This window comes from Schistocerca piceifrons, chromosome 7, assembly GCF_021461385.2.
Source record: "Schistocerca piceifrons isolate TAMUIC-IGC-003096 chromosome 7, iqSchPice1.1, whole genome shotgun sequence".
NCBI classification, from domain to species: Eukaryota; Metazoa; Arthropoda; class Insecta; order Orthoptera; family Acrididae; genus Schistocerca; species Schistocerca piceifrons.
The window spans coordinates 20,302,639-20,325,197 of NC_060144.1; the positions used below are offsets into that span (position 1 = coordinate 20,302,639).

General features: G+C 38.7%; 1 protein-coding gene and 1 non-coding gene across 4 annotated transcripts in view; one reads left to right on the forward strand and one right to left on the reverse strand.

The window, feature by feature from the left end:
• The window catches only part of LOC124805258 (tRNA modification GTPase GTPBP3, mitochondrial), a 137,716-nt gene that overhangs the window by 52,494 nt on the left and 62,663 nt on the right, over positions 1–22,559 (reverse strand). For all 3 annotated transcript variants that reach the window (XM_047265770.1, XM_047265768.1, XM_047265769.1), the window contains one exon: positions 10,866–10,971. In XM_047265770.1, the coding sequence (XP_047121726.1) occupies positions 10,866–10,971 (106 nt within the window). The remainder of the gene's footprint in view (positions 1–10,865; positions 10,972–22,559) is intronic.
• On the forward strand, positions 15,153–15,226 carry Trnaa-ugc. The gene has a single exon. It is a non-coding gene; the product is annotated as a tRNA-Ala (tRNA).

Here is a 22,559-nt window from a genome sequence, read left to right on the forward strand (position 1 = left end):
TGCTAGTCCTACAAGTTATGCGGGAGAGCCTCTGTGAAGTTTGGAAGGTATGAGACGAGGTACTGGCTGAATTGGGACAGTGAAGATGGGTCGTGAGTCATGCTTAGGTAGCTCATTCGGTAGAGCACTTGCCCGTGCAAGGCAAAGGTCCTGAGTTCGAGTCTCCGTCTGGCACACAGTTTTAATCTGCCATGAAGTTTCATATCAGCACACACTCCACTGCACAGTGAAAATTTGATTCTTTTGGTTATATTTAGCAGAGATGGAGGTAGAACGGTGAGTGGACTAACATGTGATGATTTGAAGTTAGAAAAGTAACCCCTGTGCTAAGTAAATGAAAGGATAAAACAGTTTTGTTTATTAATCACTTGCCATCAGAAATAAGATTTATGCCTAATAAAAAGTTTTGATTTCACTGTCATTTTCTAAAACTTTTATGGTTGTGACCTTTAATGTACTAATGAGTAACACAGTACGTGGCGGTTCAGTTTCTTCTCCCCTATGCCGATACCTTATAATTGGCGACAAGTAATGAGGACAATCTTCACTGAAGAAGAATGCATAGGAGAACAAAGTGAAACCAAAATATTAAAATGAAAGTGGTGGTTAAGAGACTGATGCTTTTGATTATGATGATGATGATCTATGGCTGAGGGTGCACTGTTGAATGACTTGTAGGAACCAGCGTAATGAACCATGCAGCTGGACTGAGGTGTTCAGTGAACTTGCTAAACGAAAAGAGAAAATAGATTTACATTACAAGTTGAACAACTGCAGCAATCACAATAATGCTATGGAGCAGTTTTCAACATTGCAGGGCATGCTACACTAGGCAGCCATAGCAACTGAAGATACCAGAAATGAAATGCTGCAAGAAGCAATGTCGTAGTTTTGCCTACAATTGCTGCAGTACAATGTTTGGGACTAACAGCTGTATATTTGAGTATGAAATAACATGTGAAGATTCTGGTCAAACTGAGTGTCGACTGTTAGATTTGTATTATTGCAAATTATCCTTATCGGCAAAACAGCAATGTATTTACCAAGATAAAAAGGGCCAGGATTACAGCAAATTGGAGGAAGGGGACAAATCTAAGAATTCAGGATTTTAGGACAGTAATAAAATCAGAGAGAGGGGAGATCAACTATAGGAAGACATGACTAGTAGTGATGTGGAATTACAAAATAAAATTACTGCATAAATTACTTTAATAATGAGAGGAAAGAAAGAACACTAGGCATGATAACTAAGAGAGAAGGAAGTGCAGGAGACATAATGGACAAAAGAGAAGGAAAAATGGGAGATACAATAAGTAAAAGACAAAGAACAACTTAAAAGAAATTCTACAGTCAGTATTTCATAAGCCAGAAAAGCATGTATCTGAATTTGAGGGGTTAGGAACAAACAACTGATACAAGAATTTCCAAATTGGCAACTTGGGACCAGGGCTAGAAAACCAAGCTGAAACAGTCACAGCAATGGAGCAGGAAATCCAAGTGAGTGCAGATTTATCTTTAAAAGAACCATGAGAAGATATAACGTGAATATACAAGAAGTGTGTAGTGATGTCACCAAAATGAAGAAGACAGTAGTGGAAACATGCAAGATATGTGATGGACTCTATAACCAAATGGAAACAGCAAGCAATGATATTGCCATGAACAATAACAAGACAGAAGAAGCTACACAAGAATGTATGAAAACGGAGTTACAGGCAGGTTTGTGTTGCATACACAATGGAACAATGCTTCTACAGTGTCATGACTCTCGCTTAAGGGGCACTGACAAATCTGATATAAAAGACTCAATCCACACTGTCTCACTTTTGGCAAACTTCAAAGGAGGATTGCTAACTGGTTGGACAGAAGAGGAAAAGGTCAGTTTTGTATCAAGGGAGTTATTGGCAGACAAGCGGCACAAATTCATAGGAACTACAGTATAAAGCAACACAGATTTTGAGGTGGTATTCCTGAAAGAATATGGACAGATTGAAATAAATTTGAAATTAATATGTGGATCAAAATACCAGGGAGAGAATGTAGGCAGAGGTTATGCACACCAAAGAAAGAAGGATAAAACCAGAACAAGATTACAAAGAAGAAGGAGACAAAAAATTCACAATCATATCAACTATATGAAATGTATAAGAAAGAAGAAAAGACCCAATATTTTTTATGGTTTGAAAAGGAACAGGATAAAGAAGAAAAGAGCAAACTGCGAGCTTTGCAAAGTAGTGGTAACAGCCAGAATACAGTGATGGCTAAAATACTTTATGGGCACGAGCGAATTTATTAGCTTTTGAGGTGATATTTGCAATGAAAAACGATAGCAGTGCTAGATCAAACAGGATTGAGTGTGAAGAAAGTAGTGTGAGAGGGATGCACATGTGTAGGATTAAGCAGACAAACAGACAGCAGATGCTTAGGTGTTGTAAGCTTTTATTTCCTGCACTTGACACATGAAGAGCTGCCAGCATCAGTGGAAGCAAAAAGCGAATAATATACTGGACCGACACAGCACAGGTGTGCCACCTTGTCAAATGCAGCAAGTCTTCCCAGGGTTAGATGTCAACTCTGCGCAAACTAGAAGCGAGTCTGCTTGCTTCCCACCCCTGCAGCAGTTGTGGACAACTGAGTTGCACCAACAAGTGCAACACTACGCTTGTGGAGGGTGGAGTAGTTGATTTGTGTTGGAGTGTTAACCCCATTCCACTGAATTAACACCAGCAGGCAGTGTTTATCAACAAGAGCAGTACCATGGGCCCTTATGTGCACTTACCCCGTCCCAACAGACAACTGGGCATATCAGTTTACAAATAAGAAAAGAGATTCTATGTGTGTGATAGTGAGATATAAAGTGGTTTTCAATTTTATACTGTTGATTTTTTAGATTTTTCAGTGGACAATTAAAATAATAGTGTTAATACAGGGTGTGTGAAAATAAAAATATAGACAAATGAGAAAGGGACAAAACTACAAGGGGAAAAAGATTGGGACAGAATTTAATTATTACTTAGATTCAGTATTATCCATTTCTAAAGGTATGATAACTTAGTAACTTCAGCACCATACTCATACAATTGAGTTATTAACAAAGTAATATCGATATCAAACTTTATTAATTAATTCCAATTTCCTTCTGGTTTGTTTCCTTCAGGAACAGCATGCTCCATGACTGTATTAATGAGGTCCAAGATAAAAGTTTAATTTTTTGTTATCTGTGATGTCAATGTGGTGCCACATCCAATTTTATTTATGATGAGCGATCATGACTTGGAAATAACTGCACTAAAGATTGCTACGCAGTAGCTGAAATCAATCTGCCATAAACAGATTAAAAATTTATGACCATTACTGCCCTTCCTCCTATCTTGAATACTGATGTTATTGGCTGCTACAATTCCTTGATGAAGGGACTCTGAAATGTAGGTACTATGTTGATCTGCTTGATGTAGTTGTTTATATACATTCATTAAGGTATTATCTGATAAATGAGAGTATTTGAATGATGGATGAATGTCATAATGATGATGTAATAGTGGTGTACGAGTCAAGGCAGGCAATTAACAGTTTGTTCTATACTATCTTGTTTGCTCTATATTTTTCTGACCTAAGGGTTTTCTTTTTTTTTCTCATTGTTTCCCAAAGCTTTAAAGTATGGTTACGGTGGTAAGGTTACCGGCTCTTTGGATTATGTTTGCTGGGCTGAAGGTAGTATCTGCATCTACATCTACACACATTCTCTGCAAGTCACCCACCACATGGTGCATGGCAGAGGGTACCTTGTACCACTACTAGTCATTTCCTTACCTGTTCCATCACAAACAGAGCATGGAAAGTGGAATAATGTGAAATTGACTGAAGTCAGAAAAGTAGCCAGAGTGCTAAGTACATGGAAAGGAGAAAAACAGGTGTGTTTATTAACCATTTGTCATCAGAAATAAAGTGTTCTGTCAAATAAAATGTAATGATTTAACTGTTGTCTTCTGAATGTTTTAGGGTCCTGATATTTAAAGAAGTAATGCGTGAAGTGGCATGTGATGGTTCAGTACCTACTGCTCTCACATAGATATCCTATCTTGTCTTGTCTTATGGTCCCTTCAGAAGTGATATGGAGTGGGTTGTAGTATATTCATAGATTTCTTACTGAATACTGGTTTCTGAAACTTATTAAGAAGGTAATCATCTTGATGTTAAAGCTCTTTTGTCTGTATTTGCCTTAACAATAACATATGTTTTTGAGTGGGGTCCACGTTTAGCAAAACACTATTTTGTTTTTGTCCCAGACATGTTTCACTGCAATTGCAGCATCATCAGTTTTTTTTTTTTTTTTTTTTTTACCACATGGTGTGGTTTTCCTTCAGTATTACACTTTTATAGTGTCTGTTATTCTTTACAATTTGTCACCTGCAAAGTTTCTTTTTTGGTCATCTTCTTCATTGCAAAGTTCACTGCTTTGAGTTGTCACTGTCTATCAGCTGTGATAACAAGATCTTGTTATAACGGATGATAGACAGTGACAGTGACAACTCAAAGCACTGAACTTTGCAATGAAGAAGATGACAAAGAAAGAAACTTTGCAGGTGACAAACTGTAAAGAAAAATAGACACTATAAAAACGTAATACAACAGGAAAATCACACCATGTGGTAAGAAGCCATAACAATAATTTAAAAAAAAAACACTGATGATGCTGCAACTGCAGTGAAACATATCTGGGACAAAAACAAAATAGTGTTTTGCTAAAAGTGGACCCCACTCACAGGACATTTGGCATAAATCTTCTGGTGTTCGTAAGTTAAGTTTGGAATTTTCAGTATGTCTGTGACTCTCTCCTGTGGATTAAACAAAGCTGGCACTATTTATGCTGTCCTAGTTTGTATACAGTATTGAAATACAACACAAGTAAGCAGTTATAACAGGCTATGCTTTATATCTCAGCATACTGTATAGATCCACATTAGCTCCATTATATTGTAGAAATTAATGAAAACTGCGAAGTCAGAATATTTTATATGCACCTACAAGAAAGAGAAAAGATCAAGTGACTTTCACTCACTATATCAAGCAACACCCCCCATGAACCATGGACCTTGCCATTGGTGGGGAGGCTTGTGTGCCTCAGCAATACAGACAACCATACCATAGGTGCAACCACAACAGAGGGGTATCTATTGAGAGGCCAGACAATCGTGTGGTTCCTGCAGAGGGGTAGCAGCCTTTCCAGCAGTTGCAGGGGCAACAGTCCGGATACTTGACTGATCTGGCCTTGTAATACTAACCAAAACGGCTTTGCTGTGCTGGTACTGCGAACGGCTGAAAGTAAGGGGAAACTACAGCCACAATTTTTCCCGAGGGCATGCAGCTTTATTGTATGGTTAAATGATGATGACGTCCTCTTGGGTAAAGTATACCGGAGGTAAAATAGTACCCCATTCGGATCTCCGGGCGGGGACTACTCAGGAGGATGCTGTTATCAGGAAAAAGAAAACTGGCATTCTATGGATCGGAGTGTGGAATGTCAGATCCCTTAATCGGGAAGGTAGATTAGGAAATTTAAAAAGGGAAATGGATAGGTTAAAGTTAGATATAGTGGGAAATAGTGAAGTTCGGTGGCAGGAGGAACAAGACTTTTGGTCAGGTGAATACAGGGTTACAAATACAAAATCAAATAGGGGTAACGCAGGAGTAGGTTTAATAATGAGTAGGAAAATAGGAATGCAGGTAAGTTACTACAAACAGCATAGTGAATGCATTATTGCGCCCAAGATAGATACGAAGCCCACGCCTACCACAATAGTACAAGTTTATATGCCAACTAGCTCTGCAGATGACAAAGAGATTGATGAGATAAAATAAATTATTCAGATAGTGAAGGGAGACAAAAATTTAATAGCCACGGGTGACTAGAACTCGATAGTGGGAAAAGGAAGAGCAGGAAACATAGTAGGTGAATAAGGAATGGGAGTAATGAAAGAAAGAGGAAGTCGCCTGGTCGAATTTTGCACACAGCATAATTTAATCATAGCTAACACTTGGTTCAAGAATCATAAAAGAAGGTTGTATACATGGAAGGAGCCTGCAGATACTGGAAGGTCTCAGATAGATTATATAATGGTAAGACAGAGATTCAGGAATCAGGTTTTAAATTGTAAGACATTTCCAGGGGCAGATGTAGACTCTGACCACAACTATTGGTTATGAACTGTAGATCAAAACTGAAGAAACTGCAAAAAGGTAGGAATTTGAGGAGATGGGAACTGGATAAACTGAAAGAACCTGAGGTAGTAGAGAGCTTCAGGGAGAGCATTAGGGAACGATTGACAAGAATGGGGGAAAGAAATACAGAAGAAGAAGAATGGGTAGCTTTGAGAGATGAAATAGTGAAGGTAGCAGAGGATCAAGTAGGTAAAAAGATGAGGGCCAATAGAAATCCTTGGGTAACAGAAGAGATACTGAATTTAAATGATGAAAGGAGAAAACATAAAAATGTAGTAAATGAAGCAGGCAAAAAGGAATACAAATGTCTCAAAAATGAGATTGACAGGACTTGCAAAACGGCTAAGCAGGAATAGCTAGAGGACAACTGTAAGGATATAGAAGCTCATATGACTAGGGGTAAGATAGATACCGCCTACAGGAAAATTAAAGAGACCTTGGGAGAAAAGACAACCACTTGCATGAATATCAAGAGCTCAGATGGAAACCCAGTTCTAAGCAAAGAAGGGAAAGCAGAAAGGTGGAAGGAGTATATACAAGGGCGATGTTCTTGAGGACGGTATTATAGAAATGGGAGAGAATGTAGATGAAGATGAAATAGGAGATATGATACTGCGTGAAGAGTTTGACAGAGCACCGAAAGACCTAAGTCGAAACAAGGCCCCAGGAGTAGACAAGATTCAATTAGAACTACTGACAGCCTTGGGAGAGCCAGGTCTAACAAAACTCTACCATATAGTGAGCAAGATGTATGAGACAGGTGAAATACCCTCAGACTTCAAGAAGAATCTAATAATTCCAATCCCAAAGAAATCAGGTGTTGACAGATGTGAAAATTACCGAACTATCAGTTTAATATGCCACGGCTGCAAAATACTAACACAAATTCTTTACAGACGAATGGAAAAACAGGTAGAAGCCGACCTCGGGGAAGATTAGTTTGGATTCCGTAGAAATGTTGGAACACATGAGTCAATACTGACCCTATGACTTATCTTAGAAAATAGATTAAGGAAAGGCAAACCTAAGTTTCATGCATTTGTAGACTTAGAGAAAGGTTTTGACAATACTGACTGGAATACTCTCTTTCGAATTCTGAACATGGTAGGGGTAAAATAAGGGAGCGAAAAGTTATTTACAATTTGTACAGAAACCAGATGGCAGTTATAAGACTCGAGGGGCATGAAAGGGAAGCAGTGGTTGGGACAGGAGTGAGACAGGGTTGTAGCATATCCCCAATGTTAGTCAATCTATATATTGAGCAAGCAGTAAAGGAAACATAAAAAAAATTCAAAGTAGGAATTAAAAGCCATGGATAAAAAATAAAAACTTTCAGGTTCACCGATGAGATTGAAATTCTATCAGAGACAGCAAAGGACCTGGAAGAACAGCTGAACGGCATGGAAATTGTCTTGAAAGGAGGATATAAGATGAACATCAACAAAAGCAAAATGAGGATAATGGAATGTAGTCGAATTAAATCAAGTGATGCTGCGGTAATTAGATTAGGAAATGAGACGCTTAAAGTAGTAAATGAGTTTTGCTATTTGGGGAGCAAAATAACTGATGATGGTCGAAGTAGAGAGGATATAAAATGTACACTGGCAATGGCAAGGAAAGCGTTTCTGAAGAAGAGAGTTTAGATTTAAGTGTCAGGAAGTTGTTTCTGAAAGTATATGTATGAAGTGTAGCCATGGATGGAAGTGAAACGTGGACGATAAATTGTTTAGACAAGAAGAGAATAGAAGCTTTTGAAATGTTGTGCTACAGAAGAATGCTGAAGATTAGATGGGTAGATCACATAACTAATGAGGAGGTATTGAATAGAATTGGAGAGAAGAGAAATTTGTGGCACAACTTGAGTAGAAGGAGGGATCGGTTGGTAGGGCATATTCTGAGGCATCAAGGGATCACCGATTTAGTATTGGAGGGCAGCGTGGAGGGTAAAAATCGTAGAGGGAGACCAAGAGGTGAATACACTAAACAGATTCAGAAGGATGTAGGTTTCAGTAGGTACTGGGAGATGAAGAAGCTGGCACAGGATAGAGTAGCATAGAAAGGTGCATCAGACCAGTCTCTGGACTGAAGACCACAACAACAACAATAAGCAACAAACAATATTCACTGAAGACAATCACATCTATCTTTTGAGGTCACTTGGCCTTTCTCCATGGCTGTGTGACTAGTGGCACAAATAACTTTCTACAACTGCAGAGTTACTTAAATGGAATTATGATGTGGCTTGTAGCAAGGGGGAGGAAAGATGAAACAAACTAGTACAACACGTAAATTTGACAACTGTAAGTAGCAGGTAACAGACAGAAATAAAACAAACAGACCTGAAGGAAGGAATGAAAAATGGGTGTACAAGTTTGGTTTTTCATACATTTTCATACCCATCAGATAAAATGATAAGCTTCCTGACATGACATTTGCACATAAATCTGTCTGTTAAATCACTTCAGGCAAATGCTGGGATGGTTCCTTTGAAAGGGCACAGTCAATTTCCTCCCTGAACTTTCCTAATCTGAGTTTGTGCTACATCTCTAAAGACCTCATTGTCGACAGGACGTTAAACACCAATCTCCTCCTCCTTTCTTCTGTCTGTTAAATCATGAAAAAAAGCTTGAAATATAAAATAAATCAGCACCCAGGGCTGGTTTAAGGCCCAAGTGGCACAAGCTGTTGCTTGGGTCGCCAAGCTGTGAGGGGCGTCAGTGGCTCCCTAGCACAAGATTTGTATAAATGTGTATTACTTGTTATCATGGATGGAGAGTCATCGTCAGGTGTAGAAGTAATTTTGTGTGTGCCCCAGGGAAGTGTGTTGGGATCCTTGCTGTTCATGTTTTATATTAATGATCTTGCAGACAGTATTAATAGTAAAATCAGTCTTTTTGCAGATGATGCAGTTATCTATAATGAAGTACTACCTGAAAGAAGGTGCATAAATATTCAGCCAGATTTTGATAAGATTTCAATGTGGTACAGAGATGGCAACTTGCTCTAACTGTTCAGAAATGTCAAAATTTGCACTTCACTTCACTTCACTTCACCAAGTGAAAAGTGTAGTATCCTATCACTACAGCATCAGTGAGTCACTGTTGGAATTGGCCAACTCATACAAATACCTGGCTGTAACACATTGTAGAGATATGAAATGGAATGATCGCAAAAGCTCAGTCGTATGTAAAGCAGGTGGTAGACTTTGGTTTACTGGTAGAATGCTAGGAAAGTGTAATCAGTCCACAAAGGAGACTGCTTACAAATCACTCGTGTGATCAGTACTAGAATGCTGCTCAAGTGTGTGGGACCCATACCAGATAGGACTAACAGGGGATATTGAACTTATACAGAGAAAGGTAGCACAAATGGTCACAGGTTTGTTTAATCTGTGGGAGGATGTCACATAGATACTGAAGGAACTGAAATGGAAGACTCTTGAAGATAGATGTAAACTATCCTGAGAAAGTCTATTGGCAAAGTTTCAAGAACCAGCTTTAAATGATTACTTTAGGAATATACTACAACCCCCTGCATAACACTCACACAGGGATCATGAGGATTAGATTACTGCATGCACAGGGCATTCAAACAATCATTCTTGCCACACTCCATATGTGAATGGAACAGGAAGAAACTCCAATAACTATTACAATGGGATGTACCCTCTGCACACACCTCATGGTGGTTTGCAGAGTACAGATGTATATGCACATGTGGCAGCAAAAACTGACACAGTTGAAAGTGTATAAGAGAAAAAGGGGAGGGGGGTGCCACATCATACAACAGCATGGTATGGCACGAGTATAACCTCAACTTTGTTCCATATTTTGTTCAACAATCAATAATGCATAAAAATCTTATTACTAATTTACAGAACTACATGAAAAAAAGTATATCAGAATTAATCAGTTTGCAAGCAAAAGGCAGCACAGAAGTTAATAAGTCTTGAGAAACGCTATAGTTATACTTAGAAGTTATTAAGTATAACCAATGCATGATGGACTTGTTCGTGTCATGAAGATCACAGGCAAAACTTTAGTAGAACTTTTCTTGTTACACATTTATTGGTCTTTATTACAAAGTTACAAAAATGATGTTCATATTTGTTTCCTGTACTTATTTATGTGAGAATTTAGTCGATTTATCAAAATTAATAACTGATAAAATGAGGAAATAAAATAAACAGTTCATCTATGGAGTTTCTGTCATTTATGTGCACAAAACTATAGTACAAATAAACTTCATTGTTACTTTGGTCAGTGACAACTTCACAAAAGGTGTGCTACTTATATAGTCGTAAATCAGCAACTTCTTCATTTCTTTCATTTACCACTGCTCATGTATTTAATTCTGAAAGTCAGGTACAAAATTTTACATGGAGACAGAAAAAGCTCTACAGGAAAACTGTGGATTCCCATAATGACACAGGGGTATGGCAAGGCCGCAGAAAAATATACTTCTCTATTGGGGTAATACATGTAGATACAAATTCACAACAATGTCTTCAATAAAAGGGCAAGGTTTTGAACATGCCTGGCATACACAGGATGTTGGCCTACTGTGCCTATACCACATTTAATTACTATATTCTTGTACTAGTCTACTGTTAAACTATAAAACTGAAAGTAAAAACAAACACTTACAAATAATATTAAGTAAACTGCTCTTGCCAGCATTAGGTGCACCAACAATAGCTGTGTGAACTCCAGACCTCAGAATTTCTCCTCTACGGTTGTCAGACAAGTGTTCCTACAACCAGTTAATTAAAAAATTATAACACCATAATATTTTATTACTAATTCATGATGGGGGAATTGCATTCCAAATAAAACTATGAGGCAATGCATTCTACTGAATAACAGTTGAAACATGGACCATTAAAACATAATTTCATTCCAGATCATTACGCATTGCTGAATGTTTTTCATGGCACTGAGTGACAGTGGAAACAAAAACAAAAGTAGACATTGTGAAGATCACACAGCCTTTTCCACCCAAACACATGTACAGCCGATTTAGTATTTCATATGTTATTATTCAAACACATAGTCTATTCAAGTATGTTGATGTGCATAAGAATGTCAACAGCAAGAGGTTTACTATAGTTGTGGAGCAGAGCACACATTCTCTGATTAGCTTACACTGCATAGGACATGGGTTGCCTGTAGCACTAGTTTCTTCTTTGTACTGTCACGTCATACAAGTTACTAATATAGTTTTGTATGAGGGGACTAATTTACAAGATGACAGAATGGTTTAAGGCGACATTGTGTAATACCACAACCCCTTTTGGGATCCTGTATCCTATTCCAGTCTCATCTCCACTCCCCTGAAGAGGGCATATATGTAATATTAGTAATTTACACCAATTTAAACTGTTGCTTTGACATTGTTCATGTTGTGCCTCACCAGTATATGGAACGAAGAAACATGTTGGATTAAAAGCTAATGTACCAGCATAATTTACACACAATACTAACTATAGGCACATGGTAGGAACACTCCTGCTATTGTAATTATGGAGTAATTAACAAGTAAAGTTCCGACATTTCAAGTCATCGAGAGACAGCTATTTTTATGTTTTTTAAATCAGAAATTATCTGGATCCCTAATAGAAATATGAAATTATGATTTTTCAGTCAGGATCAAACATGCTCACATTATAATTGGTGTTAGTTAATAGAACTGTAATTATGACTATATAGAAATGTAAAATTTTACTTGTACAAAATTTAATTAATTGAATCGAGGCCTTTCATTCAATAAAACTGATCACTCCGTTCACCTGAAAATGACAGGATGATTTGAAATTAACAAAATATATTGCTGCAATGATAAAACATGTAATTTATAGTCTTAATGGAAACAGACTCTTTCCTGTCTTTGTATGAAATTATTCACTGTTATTCCATGTAATTTTCTATGTAATTTGGGAAGATGTATGTGAAAATTTTACTTGTTAAATATGCAAAATGCAATATGTAACAATAACAGTAATTGTTTAAAATCATATAAACAGAGGCAATTTGTACGCCACCATAGGTCAGTCTTAGGTCAGTCAGTCATATGTCAGTATGAGGTCAGTCTTAAATCAGTCTTGGACTGAACTTTGTATCAACAGCATGGAGTCAGACACTGTACGTTCGCCACTGAACGTATGGCATGCAAAATAAAATTCTCTGTGAACAAGAAGTACTGAAACTTATTTCAACCATTACACGATTCCCGTGTGGCGGTGCAGTAACATCAAGATGAACCTACAGCAGCATCAAGAAACATCACCCCAGATTACACGAGATACATATTATTTTTTTGGTGGAGGATATCCGTAATAAGACGTGGTATATTGATCACTGTTTTCCTTGTGTTAAGCAATGGTACACATCCCAGACTTCACCAAAAAAACATTATTGCCACGTTATAATACAACTAGAATTCATTATATCCTCACACAGACTATAAATTGATAGCAATAATGGGCAACAGGCACTACATAAATAGTGTGTGGGTAAGTTGAGAATTTGGGTCTGATGGGTGGAATGTTAGGATAGTCCATGCAGTTGCAATAACCACTGTGGCCAAACAGCCCAGGAGCCAGTGCATCTACCTAGTCAGCAGGAAACCCGGTTTCGTATCCCTGCCCGGCACAAATTTTCAACTTTCCTCCTCGATTTCAATCAATGCCTGCTCGCAGCCAGTGTCTGTAATTCCTTTGTGTCTTATTCTATAAGGGCTCCTGGATTAAAATGGAGTCTGTTCTTTCAGACATGTCTGAAAATATATAAATCAAAGGCATAATAAGGCAATGAGATGCATGATCTTACTATGAAAGTTATCACTATATTCATTCCTTTAAATGTGGAGTAATTCACCATTTAATATAATTCTGACAGGACAGTTTCCTGTACGTACTGAACTTACCACTTGAAGATAACTATTTTCCAGTCATTCTCTTACACAATTTTACTATAGCTTTCAAATACTCGACTCTGGCTGATCTCATATTTTGAGGAGAAAAGTGGGGGATAGAAGGGCAAAAAAAGAATGAATAAATGCCTGCCATTAAAATAATTACACCTGTTTTCATTAAGTGAAGTGTTAAATGTAATGTCTTTTGCTGTTTCATAGTCTTTATATTATGTATAGTGAGTACACCAACAGAGCCACCTGCTGATTCTTATTTGTACTACTAAAAGATGAGAATCCACAGAAGCACAAGCACTGAACAAAAGCAAATGAACAATACGTTGTAGTGTATTAATGCACAACCACAGCTGAACCTTGAACCCTTATGCTGTCTACACATGCACACTGAAAACCATTGAAAAGTACACGACAGGGATGCACTCGTCATCACACCACTTATTAGGGCTTCTTCCCATTCCACCCACCTATGGAGGGAATAATGATTACTTAAAATGCCTCTGTGAGTGCTGTAATTAGCCTAATCTTGTCTTTGTGACCACTACAAGAGTGATACATATGGGGGTTACATTATATGAGGTGTCACTGTAAAATAACGGAACTGACTCTGTCACAGGGTAAGCATGCATGTGCCAAAGACGAACGACCAACAGCTGTGAAGCCTAACGCCTTCTCAGTTGAATGCGGCACCTCTGGTGTCTCTAGACAAATCAGTGTGGCTGTGGCCCTCATTTTGTTTTGCTGGAAAAATGATAAGTGCAATAAAGGAGCAACGAATTGTCGTGAAGCTATAGATGAAACTTGGAAAAACTGGTGCTGAAACTTATCTTTTACTAAAAGAAGCGTATGGCAAAGACTATTTATCAAGAATGTGAGTTGTTGAGTGGTTCAAGCAATTCCATGTTGAAGGTGTCCGGGATGCACTTCAACACACACACACACACACACACACACACACACACACACACACACACACACGCACACACCACAAAGATAACAATATAAAAAAAGGAAGTAATCTGATTCAATCTGACTGTCTATTCAGTATTCAATTGATTGCTGAAACTGTAGGAACTGACAAAGAATGACTTGAGTTCAAAAGGCAGATATTCTCAGAATGGACGAGTCACTCGATAATTCGACCCCTGTAGCAAGTGATAGCTGAACCTCACAACACACTGTGTGCATTGAAGTGCCCCACAAGGAGGAATGGGTGTGGATGTGCCCAGAAGAGTTCTCTCAGTGTGTCTGCATCTAAATGATCATGAGGTGGAAGATATAAAGAATGCACTGTGAAGTTAATTGGTGCCAGAACTTTCATGGCAACTGCTTATACGGCCATGGCGAGAGGGACAAGAGAGGAGTGACATTTGTCATCAATGGAAACGGCCACTCCATTTTTAGCCCTGTCTCCAGCAATATCATCCTTCCTGTAGGGGTGATAACTCAGTAATGCAGGTGTGTCAGTGACTTTAAAATGAGTTTCCTGCAAGCAGATGCAGAACAGTTTCTCCTGGACCAGAAACTGTAATTCTTCCACATGTAGTCAGTATCCAATTAAATGCAGAAGTCCCTGTGGGAGCAACTGATTAACAATGGTTAGTCTTGTCTTTCTCCCACAGAGGTGGTGATTTACTTGGGAGGTCAGGGGGAAGGTTAGCCAGTGCCCAGCTCTCCAGTTCCTCCAATAGGAAACGCTCAGCTGCTGACAAGTGTTGTTGATCTTAATTATCATTTATTCTAGAGAAGCTGCACGATCATTAATGGTATCTGTCCTTTACAGAACAGTTACTATCTTCATATATATAATTAAAGGCTACCCAGCCACTGACCTTCGTCTGTGAGAATGCACAAAGGTTGGCCGAACTCTTATGGGAATCGTCACCTTAGTGTGTGCGAGTAATGAGCGGATGGGCAAATATCTATTAGGTACATTACATATGTAGATTGTGGACAGTTGGGAATAAGTTGGGGATAAGTCCCTGCAGTCGAGCAATTCATCTGTGTCCTCGGTGGCTCAGATGGATAGAGCGTCTGCCATGCAAGCAGGAGATCCAGGGTTCGAGTCCCGGTCGGGGCACACATTTTCAGCTGTCCCCATCGAGGTATATCAACAACACCTGTCAGCAGCTGAGGGTTTCAGTTATCATTTATTCTAGAGAAGCTGCACAGTCATCAGTGGTATCTGTTCTTTCGAGAACAGTTACTATCTTCATCTATGAAGTCATTTGACACTTTTTAGGGACCTAGCAATACCCTCCAATGCCTCGTGACTATAGAAATGGGAGTCCTTCTCAAAAGTTCCCCCTGTTCTCTTGATTACAATGATAAATAAATAAATGGCGGGTGACGAGGGCCTCCCGTTGGGTAGACCGTTCACTTGGTGCAAGTCTTTCGATTTGACACCACTTCGGCGACTTGCGCGTCGATGGGGATGAAATGATGATGATTAGGACAACACAACACCCAGTCCCTGAGCGGAGAAAACCTCCGACCCAGCAGGGAATCGAACCCGGGCCCTTTGGATTGACAGTCTGTCGCACTGACCACTCAGCTACCGGGGGCGGACATTACAATGATAGTGTTACAGCACACTAATACCCTGTTACTATGGTTCTCAGACTTCTTCTTGGGAGAACTGACCAACTGAGCTCTCTTTGATGAGTGGGTGTAGGTACTACCTGGCGGTGTACCCATGCTGTCAGGAGTAGTTGTTTGACAAGACCATTCCATAGGGAAACAAACATCGACCCAGGCAGAGCCCTGCATGCCTGAACAAGCCTGGAGGGCAGCGGGTACTCCAGAGGTTGCCTGCTAGAGACTGTTCTACCTTAACATCCATTTGCCTAACCAGTTTGTAGCACACGTTAAGGTTGAGGTTGCAGTCCAAGCGGTGAAGCCAAGGCCCTCGTCCTCTGAAACACACAACATTCTCTGCCATGCTGTACAGTGGTCACTGAAGCATGCCTGGAGCTTATAGTAACAGAGGACTAGCAGTGCTTACCAGTCTCCAGTTCAGGGATCCAGGGTCACCGAGCCCATACCCAGCAAATGAATGCTGAGTCCCTTGGAGAAAATTTGCACAGAGTGTTGTAGGGATAAGGGAGAGGAGAATATTGATGGTGACAATAACTAAATGTGTTTATTTTTGGAATAAAATGTTTAAAGCAATAGTCCCATTATTTTACAGCCACACTTCACGACAATAGGCATCTCAGTGACACTCTTGCAAGGTAGCTGCTGACAAACATTTTGGGATGTGAAGTCGTGGTCCAAGAAATTCTTCTGTTCCAGACATTTCGTTCAGTTGGCAAGACTCGGTGGAGGAGCCCCTCTGAGGATGTCTAGTGCAGTCCTGGCCGAAATGTCAGGAACGGAAGAATTTCTTGGACCATGACCTCACATGCCGAAAGGTTTACCAGCAGCTATGTCATTTGGTCATGAAAGCCTTCATTCTACTCATGAAAGGGCCAAACATGTGACCGTACATGTTGCTCTTACTTGTATGTAATCAACATCCTCTGAAAGTTCTATTTTATATGGTTATCACATATTTGAGTAATATTCAAGAAGGTGTCACATGGATGATTTGTAAGCAATCTCCTTTACACACTCACTGTATTTTTTGCGGTATACTATCAATGACTCAAAATCTTCCACTTCCATTATCTATGGTTGAATCTATATGACCATTCCATTTCATACCCCTACAAATTCTTATAATCAGGTATTTGTGCGAGCTGACTGATTCTGATTGTGACTCATTGATACTGTAGTCATAGAATATTACATTTTCTTCACTTTGTGAAATGCAAAATTTTACATTTTGGAATATTTAAAATGTGTTGCCAATCTTTGCACCACCTTGAAATCTTATCAAGATCTGACTGAATATGTGTGCATCATTTCTTAGGCAGTGCTTTTTTATACTGGGCGCTTGGAAACAGTCTGAAAAGCTTATAAGGGTGTTCCAAGGTAGGCTGTGCTAAGAAATAACTGATAAGAAAAACATTTGATATGTGGTGCTATCTTTGAGTTAATTAGAATTGAATTTAGCCAATTGGATCACTGCACACACAAATTTGAGAAATCCATCAGAGATGGTTTCACCAAATGCTTTCTTCATTCTGTTTCCTAACACTGAATGAGAGAGCAATACATGAATTGGACATGGGAGAGCAGTACGGATTGAATCCAAATGCTGAGCTGCCTCAGCTACTGTCATCTATGCTATGAGAACAACTGACACTAATTGTATCTGATGGGCCATCTAAATTTGCATGTACAATGTCCTGACTGGCTAACTTCAATGCTAATTAACTAAGAAATCGTGTGATATACATATTTTTCTTAACAATTATCTCTCAGCACAACCTACCCTGCAATACTCCTTCAAGCTTTTCAGACTGTTTCTGACCACCCTGCATATAACAGCATCATGTGCAGAACGTGATGTGAACGCAAGGCATTATGCACTGTGCACCTATTGTGTTCATACGATATAAGCATTCTGGTTCTTAGTGACACTTCATGCAAGAGATGAGGATGAATTGATGTCAGAAAGTTGGCATATGCCCTGCACTTTAAGTTACCACTGTGGAAAGAAGGGCCAATAATTGTACCACCAAGCCTTCCACACCCGACTTTAACTGTCCACTGATGCTGATATTCCACTACAGAACTGTACACAATTCTTGAAATCATTTTCACAGAATTCTTGGTGCAAGTGTACATGATATGAATGGAAGTGGTAACATGTCAGAATGTGATGTACACTGGTTTTAGGAATGCCAATCTCCTATTCAAGCTGTCATGAAAAAGTACATTTCCTAAAGCATCACAACAAGGCAGTAAAACATCCATTGAGAAGGTGGGTTCATGTCAGAATTTAACTCTCTGTAAAGTTCCTTTGCCTGAGCTGTGTTACACCTAGATTCAACCAGAATATGCACAAAGTAACAATGATGCAGTCTTTAATCAAGGACTGTCTTTACTGTACACAACATATAAGATGACATTATTGCAATTGCTGTTCTACCAATTCACATTCACCATTTATGAGTAGCATTTATACTTACTCATTGTTGGTGTACAAATGAATGAAGTTGACTGAATGATTGGCGTGTTCCGTGTTCTTTCCCTGTGTTTGTTTACTGTCAACTCCAGCAAGTGGACACGATGTGTTAGCCAGGCACCTGCACTATGTACTAGTACAGAAGAGTCAGTCAGTTCTGTGTTACATTTTTAATAATGTCATATTTATGTGAACAGTATATGTAATACATTTTTGATAAGAGCAAATGGATTATGGAATAAAACATATATGGAGCTATTTAATAAGATGTACTGCTGTTCATACCTTTGTAAAACACGAAGTTACATGGCAATCATGCTGAATAATGTCAATTTGCTACCCATGTTTTTGGTTTTGGCTTATGGACAAAGCAGTATTTGGGGTGGACAACATATAAAGAACACACGTTATATAATTGCAGCATCTGCGAAAAATCTGAGGTTGCTATTAACATTGCCTGCAAGGTAATTAATATTCAACACCTGAATATATACAACACCTGAAGTTACTTCTACATCTGTCAATGACTCTTCATCCTTGATTATATGTTCCATCCTCCCTACTGAGGAATTCTCACAATCCAGCATAAATTTCATTTGATACTCCATGTGAACATACTTTCCTTGATAAGTGTTGATGTGGGACTGAGTCAGATTCTTTTTGGAAGTCAAGCAGTGTGGCATCTATCTGACTGCCTCAATTCATGGCTTTCAGCATGTCCTGTAAGGGAAGGGCGAGATTTTGGAATCCATATCAACCATGTGAGTATATATTTCTCTATTCACAGCAATACATCTATTAATCTGATTGATGTTAATAACTTATTGAAAGGGATCTTTCATTTTTTTCTTAAAAAAAAATCATTGCCATACTGAAGTAGAACCACACAGCATCCACCTTTGTGGAATTCAATTTGTAAGTTTGCAGAATCTTTTACTGTATTAAGCATGTTTTTTTTATTTTTATTTTTTTGCACAAATAAAATGTAACATAATCTTTTGTACCTAAAAATATCTTGGTGTTTATTTTTTACCACATATTATTCATACATTTTTTTTCTTCGTAGGAAATGTCTTGTCACCAGACACGTCAAAATAATTCAGACTCTTTTTGTTACGTCTGCAAAGAGTACACACTGGAAAGGCAGAGAAAGAAATCTTTGCCCTTCATAAAGAAGAACAAACCACAATAACACTGTGTTCTGGTGTAGTGAAAAGTGTTTTACTACATTATTTGTGGAAAATACTTGCTATAGTTACATATGCATCACAACATCTCAGCATGATGCGGAGAATGGAAGTGCTTGCCACACGAAAACATGACAAGCTACTTGTTGTAATTAACACAAAAGTGATCCAGAAAATTCATGCACACCAAATGTAAAGAATAAATAAAAATGAAAACCCAATGATGATGGCAGAGTGGTGCCGAAACAAGTTTGGGTACTGAGAAAAACGGTGTTTTGTACAACTGGCGGACCTCACATCCAAAAAATTTTAGCTGCAAACACTGCCAAAACAAGGAGCTGCAAATCAAAATAATGGATATATCATAAAGAAGGCTTACAAGCATTTATTTATAATGGAACAAGGAGACCAGGACAAGGACTGGGCACCACATATGTGTTGAGCGAATTGTTATGTAAAACTAATAAGTTGGTGGAAGGGTAAAAATTCCACATTGTCCGCAGCACCCATGTCTTCGAGGGAGCAAAAAGATCATGTAGTAGACTATTACTTTTGTCTCACAAAAGTTGTAGGCTTTACAAGCAGAAAGTCGAAGACACATAGTTTACCCAAATTTGCTTTCTGCAATCAAACCAGTGCCACAGTCTGACAGTGATCCAGTGCCTTCAAGACCACATTTTGGACACAGATAGTGAAGAAGAAAGTGTTAGTCATGATTTGCCTCCTCTCCTGAAAGACGTGATCCAAAATATCAGGCAATAAGTTATCGAGATCTGTGGATCTTAATTCAGGCATATCTGAATGATCTAGTCTGAGAGTTGGGCCTAAGCAAACAAAAGGCAGAAGTGCCAGGACCTAGGTTAAAAGAATGTAATCTTCTAAGAAAAGATACAAATGTAACTTCTTATAGCAATAGAGAATGCACTTTTCTTTCATTTTTTTCTTTTTTTTTCAAACATTCCGTAATGATGTATGTGACATAATCAGAACTCTGGACTTTGAATACAATGAACAGGACAGGAGACCCTGTGCAGATACCCCAAAACTAGTTTAAAAGCTGTTCTACTCCACAATGGGAAGGTAATTCCTTTCATTCCAATTGCATATGCTAATATGGCTAAAGAGTCATATGAAATTTTGGAATACATACTTACATGTTTGAAATACATTGAACATAAGTGGAAAATACATCATGACCTCAAAATAACAACCATGATATTAAGTATGCAGCAAAGCTACACCAAATATGGCTGTTTCATATGTGAGTGGGATAGTTGAGGCATGGATTTCCATTATATTAAAAAAAAAAAGCACATGGACTTTACAAAAATGGAAACTGCGAGAAAAAATTTTTTGTAGAAGAAACTGGTAGCTAGTGAAGATGTACTTCTTCCTCTGCTCCATATCAAACTAGGCTTAACAAAACAATTTGTTAACGGAATGGATAAAAGTGGAAGAGGATTTGTGTACCTCTCACATAAATTTCCTTGTCTTACACCAGCAAAGACAAAGGAAGATGCATGTGTTTTGGCCCCAACATTAGACAGATTCAGTAAGACCCAAATTTTGAAGATATCCTGATGACAGAAGAAAAACAAGCATGGATATGTTTTGAGCATGTCACAAACAATGTTCTGTAAAAATGAGGAGCCCACAACTACAAAGAATTGGCAAATGAGATGCTTGTTGCATACAAAAAATTGGGATGCAACATATCCCTCAAAGTATCAGAACTTTAAGCACTGATAGAAAGCACCAAAGTTGAAATCATTATAGGTATGGAAAGCTGGCTGAAGCCAGAGATAAATTCTGCCAAAATGTTTACAAAGGCACAGACGGTGTTTAGAAAGGATAGACTGCATGCAACCGGTGGTGGCGTGTTTGTCGCTGTTAGTAGTAGTTTATCCTGTAGCGAAATAGAAGTGGATAGTTCCTGTGTATTATTATGGGTGGAGGTTATACTCAACAACCTAGCTAGGTTAATAATTGGCTTCTTTTACCGACCTCCCAACTCAGCAGCTTTAGTGGCAGAACAACTCAGAGAAAATCTGGACTACATTTCACATAAATTTCCTCAGCATGTTATAGTCTTAGGTGGAGATTTCAATTTACCAGATATAGACTGGACACTCAGATGTTTAGGATGGGTGGTAGGGACAGAGCATCAAGGGACATTATACTGAGTGCACTATCCGAAAATTACCTTGAGCAATTAAACCGAGAACTGACTCGTGGAGATAACATCTTGGACCTACTGATAACAAACAGACCCAAACTTTTCGCTCTGTAAGCGCAGAACAGGGAATCAGTGATCATAAGGCCGTTGCAGCATCCCTGAATATGGAAGTAAACAGAAATATAAAAAAAGGGAGGAAGGTTTATCTGTTTAGCAAGAGTAATAGGAGGCAGATTTCAGACTACCTAACAGATCAAAACAAAAATTTCTGTTCCGACACTGACAGTGTTGAGTGTTTACGCAAAAAGTTCAGGGCAATCGTAAAATGCGTTTTAGACAGGTATGTGCCGAGTAAAACTGTGAGGGACGGGAAAAACCCACCATGGTTCAACAACAAAGTTAGGAAATGACTGCAAAAGCAAAGAGAGCTTCACTGCAAATTTAAATGCAGCCAAAACCTCTCAGACAAGCAGAAGCTAAATGATGTCAAAGTTAGCTTAAGGAGGGCTATGCGTGAAGTGTTCAGTGAATTTGAAAGTAAAATTCTATGTACCAACTTGACAGAAAATCCTGGGAAGTTCTGGTCTTACGTTAAATCAGTAAGTTTGTCAAAACATCATATCCAGACACTCTGGGTTGATAATGGCATTGAAACAGAGGATGACATGCATAAAGCTGAAATACTAAACACCTTTTTCCAAAGCTGTTTCACAGAGAAAGACCGCACTGCAGTTCCTTCTCTAAATCCTCGCATGAACGGAAAAATGGATGACATCGAAATAAGTGTCCAAGGAATAGAAAAGCAACTGAAATCACTCAACAGAGGAAAGTCCACTGAACAGTTGTGTACCCCAAGTCTCTAGAGGGACGAAAGGTTCCAAATGACTGGAAACGAGCACAGGTAGTTCCAGTTTTCAAGAAGAGTATAAATGTAGAGTTAGATGTAGACGTAAGTGCATTTGAAGAAATCCTGGTG